The sequence below is a fragment of the Perca flavescens genome, chromosome 19 (genome assembly GCF_004354835.1).
Source record: "Perca flavescens isolate YP-PL-M2 chromosome 19, PFLA_1.0, whole genome shotgun sequence".
Classification (NCBI taxonomy): domain Eukaryota; kingdom Metazoa; phylum Chordata; class Actinopteri; order Perciformes; family Percidae; genus Perca; species Perca flavescens.
Window position 1 is genome coordinate 11,289,758 of NC_041349.1, and position 23,545 is coordinate 11,313,302.

A 23,545-nucleotide genomic window follows, 5' to 3' on the forward strand; every position below is an offset into this window, starting at 1 on the left:
GAGGGGGAATTGACATGCAGCAAAGGGCCGCAGTTCAGAGTCGAACCCGCGGCCCGCTGCGTCGAGGAGCAACCCTCTATATATGGGCGCCCGCTCTACCAACTGAGCTATCCGGGTGCCCAAAAGCGGATTTATATTTGCTAATAATACTGCAAATAATATGTTGGATTTGTATTAGGATATTTAAATTTTCTTGGAAATAATTTGGCGGCCCCCCCCTGCAGTAAGTCTAAGTACCCCCCGCACCCCCTAGGGGCCCCGGACCCCCTGTTGAAGATCTCTGCTCTAGGGGACAAACTGTTCCTGGTCCTCCGTCCTCGCTGAAGCAGCCAAACTCCCTGGGACCCCGAAGGGATGACATGTTAGACTTTCCTCTCCCAAAGCAGCCCCCCTGCCCCTCCATGCCTCGGGCTGCTGCAGTTTCACTTCACGGTTAATGGTCCTCCATTAATGCGCTTATACACTTCTTCTGCAGCCAATAATCTTCAAATCCATAAACTGCTTCATTGGTGAGGTTGTAATTACAATGCTAATTTGCGCCACAGCTATTGTGCTTCTTTAGTCTCAGAGGAATTGAGAAGGTTGTCATCGGGTCAAATTAGGATTCACAAATGAGTTGATTATTCAAATAAGGATTTGGATTTGGTCCTTCTTTTAAAGGATAATACTGGTGTTGTTTTAAAGTTCTAAATTGCATTCATCCTGCCGCTGTGCACAAAGTCAGTGCAGTAATCGATATTAGCTTTTTTTTCTGCCTTCAAACTAAGTAAATTCATTCTTTTTCCGACTAAAAAAGACCAGCATTTTGGTTTTTAAATATCTTCATAAACTGTAACAAAAGACAATCTCAAAGATGGAATGATAAGATCTAACCAGACCTAGAATATGATTTCTAAATTGGCTGAACTGAAGCTTAGTCCACACATACACGGGTCATTTTTTTAAACGTAGCTTTTTCTCTGCCTGTAGACCACACAAACTGTGTTTTAGCTCATTAAAAACTGATCTTTTGGGAGACCTCCTTCCAAGGTGAAGATTTTCAGAAACTCTGTTTTCATTGTTGTGGTGGAGACAGGGAAAACAGGGTTTTTACATTACACATAATTTAGCTGACACTTTTATCCAAAGCGACTTACAATTGCTATATATGTCAGAAGTTGCATGCTTCTGGAACAACTAGGGGTGAAGTGTCTTGCTCAGGGACACATTGGTTGCTGTATCACAGCAGGAATTGAACTGGGGTCTCCTACACCCAAGGCAGGTGTCGTATCCACTGCCCCATCGCCCGTAACGTCAGAGTGTGCACCGCTATCTCCTCTGTGAGGCGTCACAAATGAGGCAACATTTACTGCAATGGCGGACGTTTTTAAAAATAGTGCAGGTTTTAACTTTTGCCAACAGGACTTTTTACATGTTATGCCATGCGCATCGGACAGTTCACGCCTAGGGTTGAGTAGCTTTTGGATTTTTACAATTCCGATGCCGAACCGGTACTTTTAAAACGAATAAGATTCCTAAACCGATTCTTGAAAAACTGAAAAGTGACATCAAAGAAAGGCTCCTATATAGTATATATAATATATATAAAATGTATTTGAATGTAACAATATATTAATGTTTTAAAGTACTTAAATATATAATAAGTAAACCTAAGTCACCTATCACACAATAGACAGACTAGCAGAGCAAGTGTAATATGTTTACTAGCGATCACGTGCAATGAATGGTTAAAATGCTTTTACGTCCATTTTGGTGAGCCCAGAGGGGAAAATATGGCATTTTAAAAGTAGCCTACATTTACGGTAGCTAGCTAACGGTAGACTACAGAGAAAGTGTGAGATTTTTACGTCCGTTTTAGAGCGAAATATTTCAGTCGACACATTTAAGTGGAACCGAAATGAGGAACCAAAATTTGCGTTCTAATCCGGTCCGATTCCTACCGGTTGCGTAGGAACAGGTTCCATGGTGAAACCGGGTTTCGGTACCCAACCCTATTCACGCCTCGCTGTCATCCATTAAAGGTGCTCTAAGTGATGTGATGCGTTTTTTTAGGCTACAACATTTTTTGTCACATAGGCCTACAGCCAACATCTCCTCACTATCCGCTAGCTGCCTGTCCCCTGAACACACTGTAAAAAAACGCGGTCTCTGTAGACAGCCCAGGCTCCACAAACGACAACAAAAACAAACTGTGCCAACCTGCACCACCAAACATAAACAGTATTCCAGCCAATAACCGGCAAGAAGGAGTTGGTTGAGTCATGAATATGCATTGTGGAAGTAGCCTACGTGCTAACGCTCCAGCTCCTTCTTGTCGGTTATTGGCTGGAACACTGTTTGTTATATTTGGTGGTGCAGGTTGGCCAGTTTGTTTTTGTTTGTAGAGCCTGGGCTGTATTCAGAGACCGCGTCTTTTTACAGTGTGTTCAGGGGACAGGCACCTAGCAGATAGTGAGGAGATGTTTGCTGTATGTGATGAAAAATGTTGTAGCCTAAAAAACGCGTCACATCGCTTAGAGCACCTTTAATACCTGACAATGGACACCTCGTCGGGCATCAACACTTAACTTAACACGTACATACAGTTACTTTTCCACTATAGTGAGGAACAGAGGCGTCTGAACGCGCTACGGAGGGATCGATGCATCATTACAGCCATGGTAGCCTTCCGCTAATAGCTTTTTTTCAAGCTTCTGATTGGCCAGCGTGGCTTTAGGGTCACATCGCCGCCTGTGGTTTGGCTCTTTCCAGCATTTTTAATGTGTTTTTGCGTTTTCGTTTGGAAGGAGATTTTATTTTGTGAACAGGATTTTTTTTTTTTTTTTTTAGTTTTCAAAAAAGTACCCTGTACGTGTGAACTAGGCCTAAATACCAACCCTACTAACCCTAACCCTCCTTTAGTCTACCATTACTCCTTTCTCTTTCTCTGAGACTAAATGACACAAAGTGCTCAGCAGCAGCTGGGCCACTCATCTTCAGTATGAATGTGTGCTCTCATACTATGACGCTAATGCCAAACGACTGATTAATTTTGCTCTTAATATGAAGGTTATTGTCACTCACATGAGCTGAGAGAAAATGAAGAGACACAACAACAATTTAATACTTTTTAGCTGCAATTTGACTGTTTTGTTACATCTGTCTCTTAGCCAGTCTCTCTCTCTCTTCTCTTTGAGTGGAATAATCTATTTTTAAGCACTTTTACATTGAAGCAAGCATTTCAGTATGCTTTCGCCTTAACGGAATGAGCCTTGAATTAATTGAATGGAAGTGATTGCTCATTTGCTGATGTCTGTTTGATGAAAAAAAAATGATTTAATTGCTTTATTGGCGCATGCGAATGACCCTGACTGGCTTTGTATGCTGCCATCTTCTCCCTCTTTTTCTCTCTCTCTCTGGCCCTCCCTCTCTCTCTTTCTTTTCTCTCTCTCTCTATTCTCCCCCCTCTCTCTCTCTCGCTCTCTCTCTCTCTCGCTCTCTTGCTCTCTCTCTCCCCTCTCTCTATATCTACTCTTCCCTCTCTCTCTCTACTCTCTCCCCCCCTCTCTCTTGCTCTCTCTTCCCCTCTCTCTCCACTCTACTCTCCCCCTCTCCCCCTCTCCCTCTCTCTACTCTCCCCCCTCTCTCTGTTCGCTCCCCCCTCTCTCTCTACTCTCACCCCCTCTTCCTCTCTCTACTCTCCCCTCTCTCTCTACTCTCTCTTGCTCTCTTGCTCTCTCTCTCTCCGCCTCTCTCTCTCTCTACTCTCCCCCCTCTCTCTCCCCCTCTCTCTCTCCCCCCCCCCTCTCTACTCTCCCCCCTCTCTCTCGCTACTCTCCCCTCTCTCTACTCTCTCTCCCCTCTCTCTCTACTCCCTCCCTCTCTCTCTACTCCCCCCCATCTGTCTCTACTCTCCCTCTCTCTTTCTCTCTCTCTCTCTACTTCTCCCCCTCTCTCTCTTTAACTCTCTCTCTCTCTCTGTCTCTCTCTCTCCATCCATCCATCCCTTCATCTCGCTGACCTTCCTTGTGCATGTGTATCTGTCCAGGTGAAAACAGCTGTGAAGGGGTTAATGACGCCGGAGAGGGAACGGGTGGGTAACTAACTTCTTCATCCACCAGCCAGAGTAACGAGCCTGGGACAGGATTTGTAGCGTTTTGGGTTCAGGCAGCCCGGCCACTGGCGGAGTCATAAGATATCCCTGGTGTTCACATGTTGGCCAGAGTTCATTGGCCCAACAGGGGATGACCTTTGAGACATTATTAGATGGAAATAAATGCTGCAACTCAGCAGGGGATTTTGACCAACTTCATTTAGTTATTCAGGTATGGCCGCATACCGTTGTATCATGTGTTCACAATGCAAGCAACTTGGTTTACAAATCACATATTCTGGCTAAATGACTGCCACCTGCAATATAATCAAATCTGTATCATTTACATGTGGGGTAATGGGGATTACCCCACATGTAAAGAGAATATCCTAGGTTTTGTCCCGTACATTTGGGAGTTTTTTTCTGTAAATATACAACTTTAATCTCAGAGAATATCCAAGGTTTTTTTTCCGGAATATTATCCTCCTACCCAGCTTCATAATAATAATAACTTTTTTCCTACAATGGACCTGATACGCTGTCGTACAGGTCAAAATTTTTATATATAATCAATATAAATAAAGACATTTAAGACTTAAAAACTTGACTGGCTCTTCTCACAGAGCCAATGAGAAGAGCAAGAAAAAAACATGACATGTAACATGGCTGTTTCTTTGGAAGATAATACTCGGTCAATTATACGCAAAAGCTGATGTTTTGTAGGGCCTTTGATCTAAAATACCTTAAGAAATTTTGGCTGTTATGAGCTCCTTTTTCACTTCAAAGCTTCTAAATCCTGTACACTTTAAAATGTAATTCCGTTAATGCAGTGACTCTTAAAGTGGGGTCTGTGAAAGGTTTTCTTTCTTTTTTTATAGAAGGCTTCAAAGTTCGGCAAATAATATTTTAAATCTATAATAGTTCATAGATTACTTTCAAATATAAGAAATCCATAACTCTGACAGGGGGTCCCCCGTTCTTTCTCTGTCTTGTAAGGGGTCCTAGGCTGAGAACGTCTGGTTTAGAGAATTCATGCTTTGAATCAAGCTCTCAATCATATGCTGCTACAGCAATATCAAACTCCGAACAGAAATAAAGTCGCACAAGTAGAGAAACAAGAAAGAAATCTAATTAGGAATGGCCTTTAAAGATGCTGCTCTGGCCATGATTTGGTTTGTTAAACATTAAAGCGCCTGGCATAATAAAAATCCCTGTAAAAGCGTTTCCAGTGACCAGTTGTTTGCAGTGTGAACGCGTGGTGTGACCGTTACTCAACAAAAAGTCTCTGATGACGGAGAAAGAAAGATTGCAGTTCTGTTTTTGTAGGCTCTAATCAGTGGTGCAACGTAATTAAGTACATTTACTAGGATATGAATACTTCTTCCACAACTGGCTCTAATGGCTCCGCTGACCTGTAACCCAAGTAATTTGTGGGAAACGTAGTCTTTTGCATTCAGAAAACAATTGTCAATCATTTGTTTATGACGGAGCCGATGGAAGCCTCTCGCTCCCTGCGTCTCAGGGATTCCACTCTGGCAGAGTCGGTCGATGATTGACAAGTCGAGTTTCAGGTTTAATCCGCAGAGATATGACAATTTCTTTTAACAGGCGTTGTATGCTGCAGTTACTCTCCTCTTCCTCCAATCCAAGCAGCTGACACCTGGCGCATGTTTTCCAGCCCTGCCTCTGCTAAGTGCTTTTAACCAGTGAGGGGGGAGGGGGGGTGAATAGTCCTGATCCACAACACAAAATTAAATTGATAACTTTTCTAATTTTTTGTACTGACCCTATTGTGATGGTTTTTGCTACTAACGACATTCAACCTGCAACACATAACAATAATAACAATAATTCCCATGATTCAACTCAGATTAACCTAAATGAAAGTCTTATATATATTTGGCATGAATGGAGGCGACAGACAATCAACGTTGCGAAAGACATTCACAAGAATTTACTGGCTGTTTAAAACATGATGATTTGAGCTAAAGAAATATGGTGTATGTTAATTATCATTATTACTAAACGTGTGCTACGCGTTTTGCTAGCTTAGAATAATGGAGCGCTGGCTTACTGTAGGTGTTTCTTAAACCCATCTCTGTGATGGGTAAGGTTTGTGCTAACTGGACCTCATCTTTTAGGTCAGATAAATGGAACCACGAAAATGTTTGTAAATGTTATTTGGGCTGCGTCTGGTAGGATTTAGTAAGAGAAGAGTGTAGCTATCTTTTATATAGAAGGAATAAATAGCCAATGTTTCTACTGTGTGATTGCTAACCTTTGTGTGACTGCTACCAGGCGAAGCTCTACCTTGCACCATACCTGGGGAGGAAGGAAACCCCGGTGTCCCCGGTATACCTGGACGACCAGGTAGGATTCAACAGTCGCTTTTGTTTTTTTATGTTCTGTATTGTAAGGGGTTGTGTGTTGGCATAGAGAAGGATGTAATATGTTGAAAAGTTTAAATAAACGACAAGATTTGCTGAAACTGACCCTATGTTTGAGTAGAACTACATGAAGCAGGTAATTAAAAACAAAATCCAGCTCCTCTGGCACCACCTACAGCCTGTACTGCGATTTGCAAAAATCCACCGCTCCTTGTTCAGATGCACCAATCAGGGCCAAGGGGGTGTCTAACTGCGTGTCAATCACTGCTCATGAACATGCATTCATTCTCCCTTGTGGGGGGAGGGGCTTAGGAGATAGTTTTGGGCTTTAGCGGAAAGGGGGGAGGGACTGAGAAGTTGTCAATGTTCACATTTTTTGGCTAAGTCCTGGATCTTCACAATCCTACCTACAGCACCTTTAAGAATGGATTCATTTAGGTGTATGTCACTGGAAACATATTGTAACTGTACAATAACAAATAGCAGAGCTTTGATGTATTACTTTCTAATGATAACATTTTATTTTCTATAGATGTCTGTCAGGCTATCACTCCTTGTGCACAAGCAAACATATAATCATATAACTAGGGGTGTCAAGATTTAGATTTTAAGTCGAAAATCAAATAATATAATCGACTCTTGAAATCAACAGCAGGATTGGCAATTCCCCGAGCATTTTTCTCTCTTTGCCTACTTGTACACATCGTAAGAAAACAATATACACAGCGTAGCTTACCGGCAGGTAGCATGCAGCTAAAGAAAACAAGGTAAGCTTAGTGGCTGGTAGTATGCATCTAAAGACACAGGGTAATGTTAGCTTAGCGGTAGCCAGCAGCAGCTCTTTTCCAGACACCATTGCCAGAGTCGGAGATAATGGAGAAACAACAGAACATTTTGCCTTCCCTGTGAGAGAAACAAACAACAAAGGTAAAGCATGTGGGCTCCGACAGGACTTTATGGTGCCTTCATGTGCACCTCGTTAAACTCTGAGAAACTCTGAGAAACTCCAACTGTTGTTGTAAAGTACCCTTCTGCCATCTAGTGGCTCTTTGTGTCTTCACTGTTGAAAGAATTTTTTTAAAATTGAAAATCAAATTTAACCGTGACGTTATAGTCGAGAGTCAAATTAAATCGTTGGATTTGGAGAGTCGTGACACCCAAACATAAAAACACTTTCTGAGCACCAGAGGACTTTTACAGAAACAAATATTAAAGCTTTTATTAAACTATATTCACTAGTAGGGTCAATTACAATTGGGCAAATGCTACATTAATTTACTTTATATAAAAACAAATATTCATCAAAAAAACATGCCTTTATAACAAAATAAATTGTACACATAATTGAGGCGATACCTGTCTGCACCTAAAGGTCCTAAAGGTCAACCCGGTAACCCAGGAGTCCCTGGACGTCCCGGGTTTGACGGTGCCAAAGGAGAGAGAGGAGACTCCGGTTTTGGAGGCCAACCTGGACCACAAGGTAAACCTGCATGGTCGGTCGCTGCTCTATTTGTTCTCCAGAGTAGAATCCGGGCCGACACTATGATGAAGAGTCATGTGTCTGTAGATTGAAGCTGTGAACTGAAAGCAGGTGATTTTATGTTTTCATACCGACTTGGCTTTTTGCAGAATTGTTTTCAAACTGAAAATGTAAATCTTCTCTGTACTGTTTAAGTGATTCTGACTTCATTCCAAGCCAGCCTTCCTTAATCACCTAAATGAGCTAAAAATATTTGTAACAATATATCCAAACTTTAAAAAAACTCTTCAGAAACTTAATATAGAATGGCTTAGGGCTGGACCAGTGATTTCTTGTTTGTGGACTGTTGTTTTTGTTTTATCTGTCCAGATGAAGATAAATATTATTTTCTATTTGTCTAAAAGTTGACTTGTTCAAGCTAACTTCTTCCTACCCCTTTTGAACATGAAAAATATTATTTTTCGTGCTCATTTGTTGCTTATATGTTGCTCAGTATCTCGTTTGTTTTTGTCTTTTTTATTGCTTATAAGTTTAACTTAAACTAATAAAAAATGAACCTCTACTGTTCCCTCCTCTCCGCCTCCATGCAGGTTTCCCGGGACCCAGAGGTGATCCTGGATTTCCAGGTGCTCCTGGACAGAGTTTTGACGGACCCAAGGGAAAGGATGGCACCCCTGGGCGTCCTGGAGCCAAGGGCCAGCCTGGAGAGGTATTGGGAACCACACCCGGTGGCCCAGGACGGGACGGGGCACCAGGTATCCCTGGAGACAAGGGCCAGCCCGGGACGCCAGGACAACCTGGATTACCTGGTGAGTCTGAGAGAGAGCAGTCTCGCATTGCCAGACCCTCTTCCACAGCGCTGCGGATGTGGGCCGGAGGTTAGAACGCCAACACAAAGAAAAGAGGAAGGTGACCCGCATCCGGCCAAAAAGAGGGACATAGGCCGAATTTCCGGCGGCATCGGAGCAATCAGCGAAGTTGAAGTTTGTGGATATAGACGCCCTAAGACGATTGTGATTGGTTTAAAGAAATGTCAATAAACCAGAACACTTATTTTCCCATCCCGGAAAGCTGTGGGGACTAGCCAGACCCTTCTCCGCAGCGTTGTGGAGGAAGGTCTGGCTAAACGAGACTAGGTGTGCCTAATAAATGAGTGTACGTGGCTTTATTAGGAGCCGTGTTGATGCTTGTTGTGGTGGTTCTGGTAGCAGCAGGACAGAGTAGAAATAGCAGCAGTAACATCTGCCATTTTCTTCCTTCCTCTGTCAGGTGCTGACGGACGTTTCGGTGTTCCTGGGCTGAAGGGGGAGCGCGGAGTTGACGGTGTTCCTGGTCTTACCGGCCTTCCCGGACTTCCAGGCGATGCGGCTTTTGGCATTCCCGGTCGGCGTGGACCTCCTGGCAACAGCGGACTGAGCGGATCACCAGGTGAGGGAAACAATTCAACCCTTTCCGCGTTTAACGTTTTCACCCGACTTCTGTTTCATTTTGTAGGAAATGTTGACATTTTTAGACGGTGCACGTCTGAATTGAGTCGTTTCTGCTTGATTTTAAAGTAAAAGACAAAAAAACATTTTTTATTTGGTTTGATCTTGATCTCGTGCTGTTGTCTTTCACTCCTAATCCATCCACCTTTACCAGCGTTGGTTCATTCCTCCCCAGTTTTCACTGTATTTCTTTCACAATCCTTCGTTTTCAAAATCAGACACCACGGTTGCCCGTTTTGTTCCTGTTGTTTATTCAAACTCTGCATCACCCAAAAGTCTTTTTTTCTTCTCCTATTGTGTTCTTCTCTTTGTCCTGTGTTTCTTCCTCCTTTTTTACTCCCTCTTTCCTACACACCACCACCACCACCATTATCTCCATCTTCTCATCCATCCATCCTTTTCTTGATGTTGGGTCATTCGCTATAGGCTGCCAAGGTGAGACATTCTCTCCCATCCATCCATCTATCCATCCATCCATCCATCCTTTGCCTCCATCCCTCCATCCTTCTGCTATTCATGCATTAAACCAAACGCTTTAACTGCAATGTTCCTCAAAGTGTCTGCCCCGCTCTCCATTTCCCATCTGTACGGCTAAAAATGTCCATCTTCTCAAAACAAATGAAGGAAACAAAATAATTTAATAATAATAATCGTTTTTTCTCGAACCAAGTGAATGATCAAATTATTATCTAGAAGCCAGCAGAGTTACGTTCCTTTAGGGACCATGCACTTCAGAGTGACACCCTCACGCATTCGCGAACAGAGACTATTTTGAACTCACTTATTTGATCATATCACACAATCTTCCTCAGCAGATGTTGAGGTAATATTGGCTGCATCTGAAATTCCACACTCACATGCTATTTAGTAGCTGAAACAGTACTTTTTTAGGATGTCCAAAACCTTAGTATGCAACCAATAGTACGGCAATTGCATACTATTTCCGGTAAAATATTTCAGTGTGCAATTAATGGACACTACACTGGCATAAATATCCCACAATGCAATGCGGTAGTAGCGACATTACGCTCATAACAGACAAAGAGACTCAAAAACGGAGGAGCTCTGTAACGTCAATAACGCTCTAATTTACATTTCTACATATTTAAACGACGGTTAGTTATTATCTGGCAATGCCGGCAGGGGTTACCATGGTTACGCGTCTTCAATGAGGCTCTCAGGATGTTACGTTGAAAATTATACCGGCTACTGTTTATTTACACAAACATATGTTGAAGGATAGTATACATGTTAAAGCTTTAATGAACGCTGTTAAATTCAAGTCATTGACAAACGAGTTGCTACAAAGCTAATTAAGACTATCAGCTCCATACAACTCTCTCTGGATTTCTCAGTATGACTATGTTCAGAAGATTGTGGCTGGAGTGAAGATAATGACCTCTTCTGAAGAGTCCATCATGTATTTTGAATCCTCTGTGTCCTCCTTGGCTACTAGCAACTGTGAGGCGGGAGGGGCTGTGCGCGGTTATGGAAGGCTTGTATCATGTGGACGCGCCAACAGTGTTGTTGTCATTACTTAGATTTCCTCATGGGGGTGACAGAAACTACGCACTAAAGCTTTAAAGTGATGGTTCGGAGTAATTTCACCCTAGGGTCCTTTGCACCATGACCTTGAGCCAAACACCCCCCCAGAAGCTTTTTTCACCTGGGTCGAACATTGGGAGAGTTAGCGTAGCAGCGTTATCAGCTGAATAGCTTATTAGCGCAGGGGCTAATGGACCCACGTTTGTATCTCGTAAATGACCCCACTAATAATGCCCGAAATGATATATCCTGGAAATAATCTAATTTATGTTGTCCTGGAAAGTTTGTGTTGCCTACGTAAACCCTGTTGTGTAGTCTGTTTAAAACTCGACTGTTGGTAGGATAAGCTGTTATTCCCAAAAGCATCTGGATAAGTTGTGGTTTTAAGTACTCGTGGATTGTCTCTCCTCCAATTGCAATGCATGTTCGGTCAAAACCAGTTTATAAAAATATATATTTAAGTGCTTAAATGATGCTTGATGGAAATGAATGTATCACACCCATTGATTAAACAAAACCACAATTTTACAACTCAATTAATGGTCCGAACAATTTCTTAAGATGGACATTTTAGCTGTGAGAGATTCAAAAACAGAAGGAAATCTGAAGAAATGTGTCTGCTGATGTTGGGTTTTCATTTTTGCAGCCAGTACTAACCCTAGTACGTAGTTCAAGTACACCTTGAAGTGTAATCAATACTAGATGTGTTCTCATCGCAGTAATTGCAGTAGGCTTGAGTGAAAGGTTTTGGCGCAAAAGCTGTTTAACAATGTCACTGCACTCTTAAAAAAAGGACTTTCAATTCTCAACTCATCTCTGCCTTGTTAGACAGATGTGACAGCTTCAATGTAGCTGCACGGATGTGTTGAAAATGTGTGTCTCTTTTTAAGAATGTGAACAGTAGTGGTAGTAGAAGTAGTCTGCTATCCTGTAGGACAAACTTTAGGCGGTTGAAGCTTGCTAATTCAGTCTGGAATTGCACTTGTGTTTGTAATATATTTGAATGAAAATATTTCAGTATAATTACAGATTTGATCAAGCAAATGTATAAACATTTGAAACCCCTGCATATGTATCTGAAATTAGCCACAACAAGCCGTGTATCTGTTCAATAAAATCCCCAATCGAAGTGCAATTGCAGTCTAACCAAGGCAATTCAAGAATGTAATGGAAAATGTGCGCTTGCATTGTTGTCTACTTTTTTGTGGCAAAGTGTGTGTGTGTGTGTGTGTGTGTGTGTGTGTGTGTGTGTGTGTGTGTGTGTGTACGTGTGTGTGTATTCAGGAAAATATATAATTAAATTACTATATTTATTAATAAACTTAGTTATTGTGTTGAAAGGTAAGTCAATGTATTATAAAAAGAAAGGTAAGTTTATATTTGTTGCTCAGTGTATTTGTTGGCATTTAGAGAGTTTTTTTTCCAACACTTCGTTATACGTTTTGTGTCTGAATTTGTGAAATTTAGATTCATATTAATATATTTCTACATTAATAACGTTTTTTTTTTTTTTTTAGATTTCCATTTGTAATGTAGATTCTGACCAGTGTCTGATAATCTGTCCCGTCGTCATCCTCCGTCCAACCCCAGGTTACCCCGGTCGGAAGGGAGATAGAGGAGACCCAGGGTTCCCAGGACCGGCCGGAATGAAAGGAACCCCAGGACTGCCCGGCACCAATGGATCACCAGGGCCCAGGGGACCACCGGGGCCGCCAGGACCAGGAACTAGAGAGGGAATCCCAGGAATACCAGGAAGGAAGGGTGAGCCGGAGCTACCGTTGATTCTCTTATTTCTCACATCTTCTTCAACTTCAACTTTCACTTTATTACCCCGAAGGAAATGTGATCTGCAGCAGGCATCAAATCACAACATGTTCAACAAACATAACCCATTAACATCAAGCAACAAATGAAAAACAACTGAACCAGGAGTGGCCAACTGCCACTTTGCTCGTTTGAAAGCCATGATGTCTCTCTCTCATGGGTGGGCCAAATTCTCTGGGCGGGCAAAGCAGAGAAAGGGGAGGCAACCTTAAGACCTCATAAGAAGCAAGATTCCAGATCGGCCCATCTGAGCTTTCATTTTCTCAAAGGCAGAGCAGGATACCCAGGGCTCGGTTTACACCTATCACCATTTCTAGCAACTGGGGGACCAGAGGCAGGCTTTAACACATATTAATGTTAAAAAACCTCATAAAGTGAAATTTTCATGCCATGGGACCTTTAAAGCAACAAAAACATTTTGTCTCTTTCCACAGGTGAGAGAGGTTTGCCTGGACTGGTGGGTTTCCCTGGAGTACCAGGTCGTCCTGGAAGCCCAGGGTCTCCTGGAGGCAAAGGACTGGATGGAGGGCCCGGAAGAGACGGACGCCCCGGTGGTCCTGGATTCCCCGGGCTGAAAGGTAGAGTATCCAGAATAGGGGTGTGCCACATCACATCGTTGACAATAATACCGCGATCATTTTATTAATATGATAGAAAAATAATATTGTGATAATGGCAATATTTATGCACATATATATGGAACAATTGTACGTGGGTGGGACAAGACCAACACACTTTTTAAGACCAATGGTATCGGACCCACTCACTTTTAGCGTCTCTAATTTAGCGCATCTGTCAGTTCACTTTTCAGAGCGCTGTCAGACAAATCCATTCCACTTGAGGAATGGGAGGGGGGGGGAGTTTGAAAAATAGCTTTTAAAAAAACATGGAAAAAGGGTAAAAAAAAAGACGTAGCAAAAAACTCACTCTTCTTCTATGTGGCTCTGGTAGATGTTTGCGACTTGTCATGCTGTGCAAACACCACCTCTTTTATGTGAACATGGGCGTCTCTAGATTGGGAAACCCTGGGTTGATTGAACTAGTTGATAACTAGCGTCGTGACACAGCTTATGCGGGACCGCGGTCGTTAGGTTAGGTGAAGCCGGATAACTGAAATAAATCCAGGGCATGTTGATCTGGATTCGTAGTACAGGCTTCCGGATGATGACACGAGTCGCGCTGACTTTTACTGTATGTGTTTTTTCCTCCTCTAGGTGACAGAGGATACCCTGGTCTCCCTGGCTCGCCCGGTCGTGTTGATCCATCAAATTTTCCAAAAGGAGAACCAGGAACCCCCGGAGCCAATGGTCTTCCTGGCTTCCCCGGACCCAGAGGTAACACTGCCTCCCTGCCCTGCTGTATACGTAAAACATTATATTGTCTTCAAGGCAAATAACTGTACTCTCTATGTCATTTTTTTATAATTCTCTTTTTTCTTGAAATATTCACAGATAAACCTGTTTGCATAATATTAATCACTTTTCTTAGCTTTGTGCTAATTTAAACCACCAAGAAGTTGTTTTATTCTGCCAAATGTTGCATCTTTGTACAATAAGACTGCACAAGATCTTCTATTCACAAGAGTTCTATTATGAACCAGTCAGAGGGGAACCCTTAGGGACTTCTAGGACTTCAGAGAACATATGAGCATTTTTAAAGTAATATTAAACATTTAAATTAATGATATTGCTCTATTTTAATTCTAATTTTAGCTTGATTTTCTATCAAAGTTGCTTCCGAATTAACAGCGTTAAAAATAGTTATCCAATCAGATTGTGCGTGCGTGCGTGCGTGCGTGCGTGTCAGAACTTGTTGTGCAGCGTGTTATATCTGCTCACATCTTTAAAGAAAATATCCCAAAAAATTATGACTGGCAGCACGATGGCTCAGTGGTTAGCACTTCTCCCTCACAGCAAGAAGGTTGTGGGTTCGAACCCAGGTTGTCCCAGGCTTTTCTGTGTGAAGTTTGCATGTTCTCCCCGTGCTTGCGTGGGTTTCCTCCGGGTGCTCCGGTTTCTTCCCACCATAAAGAAATGCACGTAACTAGGACTACAGTTGAAAATTAGCCGACTGGCTAACACTGGCACTTTTACAGAAATGTTGATTAATGTGCATTGTCCTAATATGTAAAAATAAATAAAAAATGACGTTGAAGGCCCAATGCCAGAGCCCATGCTTCGCTGCTGGAACCTGTGGGGAGAGAAGTAGTGCGACCTTTTGCTTCAGTGAAAATATCAGTTCCAAAATGAGAAATGTTCCATTTCAAGTTTTAAAAAATCCTGTGTTTTACTCAAGTAAAAATTAATTATTAATATGAAATACTATGCAAAATGAACTTGCATAAAAAATTAAAGCACTCACTATTCAGTTTATTTGTTATGCATGTGCCTGGACAATTATAACTTTATATAACCATTTTAATGGTTTTAACAACTTAAATGTAGTACCATAAAACAGTACCTGAGTGCAGTCCTGCGTAGGGCTGCACAAATAATCGCCATTTCATCAAAATCGCAATATGGACTAGTGCAATATCCAACACGCACGGGGGGCGCAATATTTATGTATCAAACCATTCAGTGCAGAGTCCTTGCAGAGACTTCCAGGCCTAGAAATTGTATCATACAGAAAAAATCTTCTTTTGGTACAGATCCTCGCAAAAATCACCAAAATCATCATCCCTCCAATATTGTGCATCATATCGCAATTGCAATATCAGTCAAAATAATCGCTAGTCTTGAGTAAATGTCATTAGATGCTTAGTTTGTTGCATGCTTGTGTGACCAAATCTGTCATTTTCTCATCAGCTGATTAGGATTTGTCCTCCGTGTTGCACCTGTAACCCTGACTCTGCGTCTGATTTGCAGGTGACAAGGGTCTGCCAGGTCAGCCTGGTCGTCCGGGTCTGCCTGGACTTCCTGGTTACGCAGAGCAGAGCAAAGGACAGCCGGGAGATCCTGGGTTCCCCGGGCGACCAGGATCGCCAGGCTTCCCCGGAACGAAGGGAGAAGCTGGAATTATGGGATTCCCCGGCATGTCTGGACCAAGGGTAAGAAAACACTCAGACAGGCACGCACGCATGCACGCACGCACGCACGCACACACGCACGCACACACACACACACACACACACACACACACACACACACACACTGGTTTATATGTTTTATGAGGACCAACTGTATAACCATCACTTGCGGGGACCACCCTTTCTAAAGGTGCTAGAGGTATGAAAAAAATCAGACAGACACACACACACACACACACACACAAACACACACATATACACAGAGAGACAGACACACACACACACGAGCGCACACATACACACACCCACGCGCACACATATACACACATACACACACATACAGACACAGACAGACATACGCACACACACAGACAGACACATATATATACACACACACACACAGACACACCCACACACACACACACTTACAAACGCAAACATGCAATAAGATCAGCTAGGGAGACTCAAGTTCTGACACCGTCTTTCAGGGTGATGATGGCATACCTGGTTTACCCGGCAACCCTGGAGAATTTGGTCGGCCCGGTGGCAAAGGTGAGTGTGAATATCAGGCCTATTTATGAATAGTTTAACACATAAATCCATCCTTTGACTGGCATGTTTTCTGTTCCTCAGGTGCACCCGGAGAAAGTTACGGTTATCCTGGAGCTCCAGGAGCTAAAGGCCAGCCAGGAGATTCAGGCTTCCCAGGTAAGACTCATGTTTGGTTTCAGTAAAAAACAACCACACCTTTCCTAAATATATCAGTGGTTCCTTTAAACTGCTTTTAACTTGAGAAAAAATAGTTAAAACACCACAATACACCAGTTACATACATTTCGTTATCAAAGGGGGGGAATACCGTCTACCACCACGTGTAGCACCCGCCACTGGCAGCCTTACAATGCCACAGCTCAGTAGAGAAGGAGGGGAACATGTTTTTAGTGGCAGGGGGGGAACCGGAGCACATGCAAATAACCAGGGTTTGAACCTGGTACCTTCTTACTGTGAGGCCATAGTGCTAACCATTGGGCCACCGTGCCAATTTTGGATCCTACCGATGAGAATAACTTCTAACAACCCCTCTACCTTTCACGTAAAAAAAAAATCCTTTGATTGTTTAAAACCTCTGATCCAGGATGTCTCACCTACCAGATTGATTGTCTCTCTTCAGGTGGCCGTGGCTACGATGGCGCCCCCGGTGACGTTGGCTTTCCAGGAAGTCCAGGTTTCCCTGGAGTGAAGGGAGCTCCTGGTGAGGGAGGACGGCCTGGATTAATGGGTGAGAGAGAACGCTGCTAGGACAAACGCATAACCAGTCTGCCATACTAGTACAGTGCCCGTTCAAAATGTGTCTGTTTGGAATGGGCCCATTGCTTGGCCTGTGGTTTTGCTTCTTGTAGCATTCTCCAGAACCAAATTGTCCCCCAAAATCCCTTACAGTGACCCCCAAAGCACTTGCAGCACACTTACAGTGTACTTCTACTTCAGAGGAAGACATTGTACTACTACATTTACATTTACATTTAATTTTTGTGGTCAACCTGGATTGTTCAGTTATTTAGTTTTATTCACAGTTTTTAATGAACAATATCCAACGCTGTCCAAACTGCTCCAAATCCCAAAACCCAAGTTTATTGGGTACCCAGGAAGTTTGGATGAATGATTCATGTATAGAATAAAGTAGAATGCCTTTTTATTGTCACTATACACATGTACAATGACATTAAAAGCAACTCCTTTTCCAGTGCCAACATGTACGTAAAATAAATATACAATAACAACATTAAATCAGGGGGGGTAAGGTGCACAGTTCTGAGACGCTATATACATATAAAAAAATAATTATGGTTTTATATACAGTGTGATATGCAATGTGTGTTATTGTACATTACTTGAATAGTGGTGATCACATTCAATGACTAATATATAGATATTGGACAATGAGAGTAATGATATTGCACAGTATACAGATATTGCACAGTATTGGAATTGAACAGCATTATCAATAGTATTAAATATTATATGAGACATTTCAAAGACAGACAGACACACACACACACACACACACACACACACACACACACACACACACACACACACACACACACACACACACACACAGAGGTTTCCCGATTAATTAGAGAGATTTAATTCGAGAGACACCAGAGAGAGTCAGAGGGAAGCCACAGTCAGATACTCATTTGACTTGTCTTCCCCTCTACAGGCTCCCCTGGTTTCCCCGGGCCCAAGGGCCTGTCCAACTACCCAGGAAGAAGAGGAGCAGATGGGCCTCCTGGTCAGCCTGGAGGTCCTGGCGGTCCCGGAGCCAAAGGTGAGAGACATCACTGATAATGCACGTTTACTTCCCGTTTCCAAATGAGACGAGGTAACTACAACAGACAAATGCTCCCTCCGTTGTGTTTTTGCAGGTTTGCCTGGATCCCCTGGTTTGGATGGACTTAATGGCCTTGCTGGACCTAAAGGCCTCCCTGGAACCCCAGGCAAGGACCTCATTACACACACAGAGCCATGCTTCTTCTGCTCCGGGGCCTAGACTCTTAAGAGGAGTCTGAAGAGAGTCGGTCCATCTCAAACACAGCTCGTGGACATTGTGGGCCCTATCTTGCACCTAGCGCAGCGCAAAGCTCGATGCAAGTGTCTTTGCTAGTTTAAGACCGACGCAGTTATCAGTTTCCCGCCCAGCGCCCATGTTTTTTAAATAGAAAATGCACCTGTGCCCATCTTTGCTCCCATGGGCGTGCTGGTCTTACAGGGAGATGTGTTCAGGTGCATTCTTGGCGTGTTGCTATCTTGAGGCAGCGGAAAGTGATGGCGCCATTGATCAACAAAAACCTGGTCTAAAGTCAATAACGCAGCATTTCATTGTTATTTTAACAGTGCATTAGTAAAATGCTCATAGGCTCGTGCACAGTGCGCGCAAACTGTGCTTGTTACACACACACTTGGACGCACAGCAGCACACACACATGCAAAAGATTACAAATAAAATATTACGGTGCAAATTCACCATCATAATAGCAATGCGCCAAGCTTTTAAAGGGAATGGGAGATGACACTCTGATTGGTTTATTGCATGTTACGCCCCAAACACACCTATGATTAATGAAGACACTATGTACAACCCTTTTGAACCATGCGCCCGGTGCACGGACCCTTTTTTCCGCCATCAGACTAGCAAAAGTGGATTTGGACACGCGCTTCACACCATGCGCTTATATCGTTAAAACAGGGCCCAAAATCTTTCTACGGTTTCTCTCGTTTCCTCTGCCATGTGTTGTACCCAGATCATGTTTTGGACAGGGAGTTATTTTTGAATTTGGCCACAATGACGGACAAAGCGTGAGTCTGATCTATTGTAACGTGTTTATATGTATCTAAGTTTTCATAGTTCTGGCCAGTGTCCTGCGGGAAGAAAAGCAGGTGGTAAATGGTTAAAAGGACTACACATCTACATCAATTCAAAGAGGACATTTCCTGTTTTAAATGAGGCAATAAATAAACTGAAAACATAAGCTGACAAAATTCTGCGCAAAACTTCCAAGTAAATATAAGTAATTAAACACATTGCCGCACGACAGTTTGCCGATGTTGAAGATGAGCTGCTGGTGAACGTTTTGTCGTGTTTGTGTGCAGGTGGGAGTGTTGGCGGTCGCCCAGGAGCCTCTGGTGCTCCAGGTGTGAAGGGAGAGAGAGGAGTCTCGTACCCCGGAGCTCCAGGCTTCCCGGGGCCGAAGGGAGAGAGAGGAAATACAGGTGAGGTAGTCTTATATTGCCAATTGAGTATAAATGAGTTAATATAATATGGACAATACTGACTTGTGGTTTTGCTTTTGTGTGTCAGGTGGTCCTGGACTTGTAGGGTTCCCTGGTCTGCCCGGACCTCCAGGTCCGACTGTTGGGTCGGATGTTCCCGGACCTTTGGGAGACCCCGGCCTCCCTGGACTGGACGGAGAGTATGGTAAATACATTTCCTCATCCCTTCCTCTGATTTCCTTCCTTTCTTTCAACACAATTCCCCCTTTACCTGTTTCGTTTCCTTTCCTCTTATCTCATCTAATCTCTCCTCCTGACCCTCTCCTCTCCTCCTAACCCTTTCCTCTTCTCCTAACCCTCTCCTCTCCTCCTAACCCTCTCATATCCTCGTAACCCTCTCCTCTCCTCCTAACCCTCTCATCCCCTCTTAACCCTCTCCTCCTAACCCTCTCCTCTCCTCCTAACCCTATCCTCTCTTCCTAACACTCTCCTCTTCTCCTAATCCTCTCCTCTCCTCCTAACCCTCTCCTCTCCTCCTAACCCTCTCCTCTCTTCCTAACCCTCTCCTCTCCTCCTAATCCTCTCCTCTCCTCCTAATCCTCTCCTCCTAACCCTCTCCTCTCCTCCTAATCCTCTCCTCCTAGCCCTCTCCTCTTCTCCTAACCCTCTCCTCTCCTCCTAACCCTCTCCTCTCCTACTAACCCCCTCCTCTCCTCCTAATCCTCTCCTTCTAACCCTCTCCTCTCCTCCTAATCCACTCCTCCTAGCCCTCTCCTCTTCTCCTAACCCTCTCCTCTCCTCCTAACCCTCTCCTCCCCTACTAACCCCCTCCTCTCCTCCTAATCCTCTCCTCTCCTCCTAATCCTCTCCTCCTAACCCTCTCCTCTCCTCCTAATCCTCTCCTCCTAGCCCTCTCCTCTTCTCCTAACCCTCTCCTCTCCTCCTAACCCTCTCATCTCCTATTAACCCCCTCCTCTCCTCCTAAACCTCTCTTCTCCTCCTAACCCTCTCATATCCTCGTAACCCTCTCCTCTCCTCCTAACCCTCTCCTCTCCTACTAACCCCCTCCTCTCCTCCTAACCCTCTCATATCCTCGTAACCCTCTCCTCTCTTCCTAACCTTCTCCTCTCCTCCTCCAGGTTTACAAGGTCCTCCAGGTCCTCCCGGGCCTCCTGGTCCAGGCACAGCCCAGGGAGACAGAGGTGACTCTGGGCTCCCGGGCTTCCCTGGCTCCCCCGGCAGGAAAGGAGAATCCGGCATCCCCGGAGGCGCCGGACTCCCCGGCAGCCCCGGTTTCAAAGGTGAAGCTGAGCTCCAAACAGGCTTTAAACAAAAAATATGATAAAATAAATAAAAAAAGTTTGTGTCTTTGTGCAAAAGATAAAGCAAAACATTGTGATTTTGCTTTTCAGGAGGACGAGGTGAGAGTGGCTACAGCGGTGGTCCTGGTGCCAAGGGTTTCCCCGGTGACACTGGTTACTACGGAAACAAAGGACCCAAGGGAGTACGAGGTAGGAGGAGTTTAGTCAAGACATCCATCAGTGGATTGTGATGATACAGGAAATGAAGGCAGGTTACCTTTATGTGAGTTTAATTTTATCCTACTAAAACTTTTCTCGCTCTTTATTCCCCTTTTTTTTCCTCTCCGCTCATCCTGTATTTTTCCTTCACCCGTCTGTCCTCCCTCGTTCTCTTTCTCTTTCTCCATCCCTTCCTCCACAGGTCAACGTGGGCGTAAGGGCGTCCCTGGAGTGGCGCTGCCTCCACCCCCAACCCCCGACTTTGACCCACGCTTTGGAGATGTGGGTTTTCCCGGTGAAAGGGGCAGCTCCGGTGTCCCCGGAGAATCCGGTCAGCCAGGAAGGCCCGGACGTCCAGGTGAACAGTGAAAACAGTTATTTTTTTATTTATTTATTTTTTAAATAATCTTTGCCATGGTGAAGACATTGTTGTTTAAAATGATCTCTTTTCCAACATTAAAGCCTATTTGGGCTGGGCGATATGGAGAAAATCAAATATCATGATATACAGTTCTCGGCATAAGTAAATACACCCATGCTAAAGTTGACTAAAAAGAGGAATAAAAAAATCATCTTTTGGAAATTGATCTTAATGACCTAATTAAAAAAATAAGAAAAATCCAACCTTTAAGGACACCAATTTTCTTTGTGAATGAATAATATATCGTAAATAAATAAATGTTCTTCCTTAAAATACAGGGGGCATAAGTAAGTACACCCCTATGTTAAATTCCTATAGAGGCAGGCAGATTTTTACCCTTCACCATACCTACAGATTTGCATGGGGTACTTTCAATAAAATCATCTCTCACTGCAAATCAAACCAGCTATTAGGCTAACTGAAATAAAACCATACCAATCTCTAGGTATGGTCTGAGCACTGTATTTGACAAAATACCTCAATATTGCTATTGCGGCGATAATGTAGGCTTCTGTTTTCAAACAATCTCTGACAGAACCATAATAAAAGACATAGGGTATATGTATAGGGGTTGCAATTACACTACAGTACAGTTCCAGTGCAGAGAGACTGAAACATGATAAAGGGGTAAAATAAATGTCTGTCTGGTCTCCTGCTGCAGGTCCCAAGGGTCGTCCCGGTCCCGTAGGTAAACTTGGCAGGACTGGATCTGTTGGTCTTCCCGGACCTGTCGGTGACGCCGGACCCCCCGGCTTCCTCGGACCCACTGGGGAACAAGGTCAGTAGTCTGTCAAGGATGACACTCATTTCCAACTGTTATGTCTCCTAAATTCAATTACATTTTATTTATAGTGTCACAACAATCGTTATTGAGTTATCTGAGGACACTTTACAGATGGAGTAGGTCTAGACCACACTCTGTAATTTACAAAGACCCAACAATTCCCCCCCCCCCAAGAGAAAGCATTTGGTGCAAGAGTGAAAGAGAAAAAGCTTCCTTTTAGGCACAAACCTCAGACTGACCCCGGTTCTTTGTGGGCAACAAATGTACCACATTTTGGTTGGTAGAAAACATAATAAAACCAGTTTATATATACATTATAGCTTCACATTATTACATATCCAACTGATTTTATTTCTGTGACCATTGAAGCTGAGACATTGATTTCTGCAAATCCCTACAGGCTCCACTAAAACTGATTCTAACCGCTGCTTAAATTTCTTCTCGTCTCCTCTTCTTCAGGTCTCCCTGGTCAGGCCGGTCGTCGCGGGGCTCCCGGCAGCGTGGGCCGCAGTTCCAGCATCGGCTACACTCTGGTGAAGCACAGCCAGAACTCCCAGGTTCCCATGTGTCCTCAGGGCATGGCCAAGCTGTGGGACGGGTACAGTCTGCTGTACGTGGAGGGACAGGAGAAGGCTCACAACCAGGACCTTGGTATGGAAAACCCTTTTATTCATGTCGTTACAGTCTCATGAAGTGGTTTCACCTTCATCAACCTTTTTATTTGGGACAAGTTGGAGTCTCGGGTGATTTTGCGAGAATCCAGCTGCCGTGCAAGAAAAGATACTTCTACCTCAAAACCTTAAACTGGAAACTGGAGATCCTGGACAATAAGTGAGCCCTCTGTCTCTCTCTCTCTCTCTCTCTCTCTCTCTCTCTTTGTGTCTCCAGGTCAGCCGGGGTCATGCCTCCCCAGGTTCAGCACCATCCCCTTCCTCTACTGCTCCCCCAACGAGATCTGCTACTACGCCAGCCGCAACGACAAATCCTACTGGCTCTCCACCACTGCACCCATACCCATGATGCCTGTGGCCGAGGAGCAGATTCAACCTTACATCAGCAGGTACTGCACACTGTTTTGGCTCAGTGGACTCTAACAGTCAAACTCAGGGTTTTTCCTGCATAGAGGAATTTTTGCCCCCCCCAAAGAGGTTTTAGCCAACGCCAACGTCTGGGTGTCCTCCCCCAAGGAAGTTTTGAGCATCAACGACTTCATTTCCTGTATT

At 43.8% G+C, this 23,545-nt stretch overlaps 1 protein-coding gene across 1 annotated transcript in view; it reads left to right on the top strand.

Annotated features, from left to right (window-relative positions):
- Nucleotides 1-23,545, top strand: part of col4a6 (collagen, type IV, alpha 6) — a 161,391-nt gene that overhangs the window by 134,061 nt on the left and 3,785 nt on the right. The window contains exons 25-47 of the mRNA XM_028564646.1: nt 4,028-4,072; nt 6,371-6,442; nt 7,832-7,939; nt 8,530-8,748; nt 9,209-9,367; nt 9,853-9,861; nt 12,562-12,732; nt 13,230-13,373; nt 14,010-14,129; nt 15,663-15,844; nt 16,312-16,375; nt 16,457-16,531; nt 16,995-17,102; nt 18,048-18,155; nt 18,253-18,324; nt 19,478-19,597; nt 19,686-19,802; nt 20,737-20,898; nt 21,010-21,108; nt 21,320-21,475; nt 22,200-22,316; nt 22,782-22,973; nt 23,211-23,382. Of these exons, the coding sequence (XP_028420447.1) occupies nt 4,028-4,072; nt 6,371-6,442; nt 7,832-7,939; nt 8,530-8,748; nt 9,209-9,367; nt 9,853-9,861; nt 12,562-12,732; nt 13,230-13,373; nt 14,010-14,129; nt 15,663-15,844; nt 16,312-16,375; nt 16,457-16,531; nt 16,995-17,102; nt 18,048-18,155; nt 18,253-18,324; nt 19,478-19,597; nt 19,686-19,802; nt 20,737-20,898; nt 21,010-21,108; nt 21,320-21,475; nt 22,200-22,316; nt 22,782-22,973; nt 23,211-23,382 (2,791 nt within the window). The remainder of the gene's footprint in view (nt 1-4,027; nt 4,073-6,370; nt 6,443-7,831; nt 7,940-8,529; nt 8,749-9,208; nt 9,368-9,852; nt 9,862-12,561; nt 12,733-13,229; nt 13,374-14,009; nt 14,130-15,662; nt 15,845-16,311; nt 16,376-16,456; nt 16,532-16,994; nt 17,103-18,047; nt 18,156-18,252; nt 18,325-19,477; nt 19,598-19,685; nt 19,803-20,736; nt 20,899-21,009; nt 21,109-21,319; nt 21,476-22,199; nt 22,317-22,781; nt 22,974-23,210; nt 23,383-23,545) is intronic.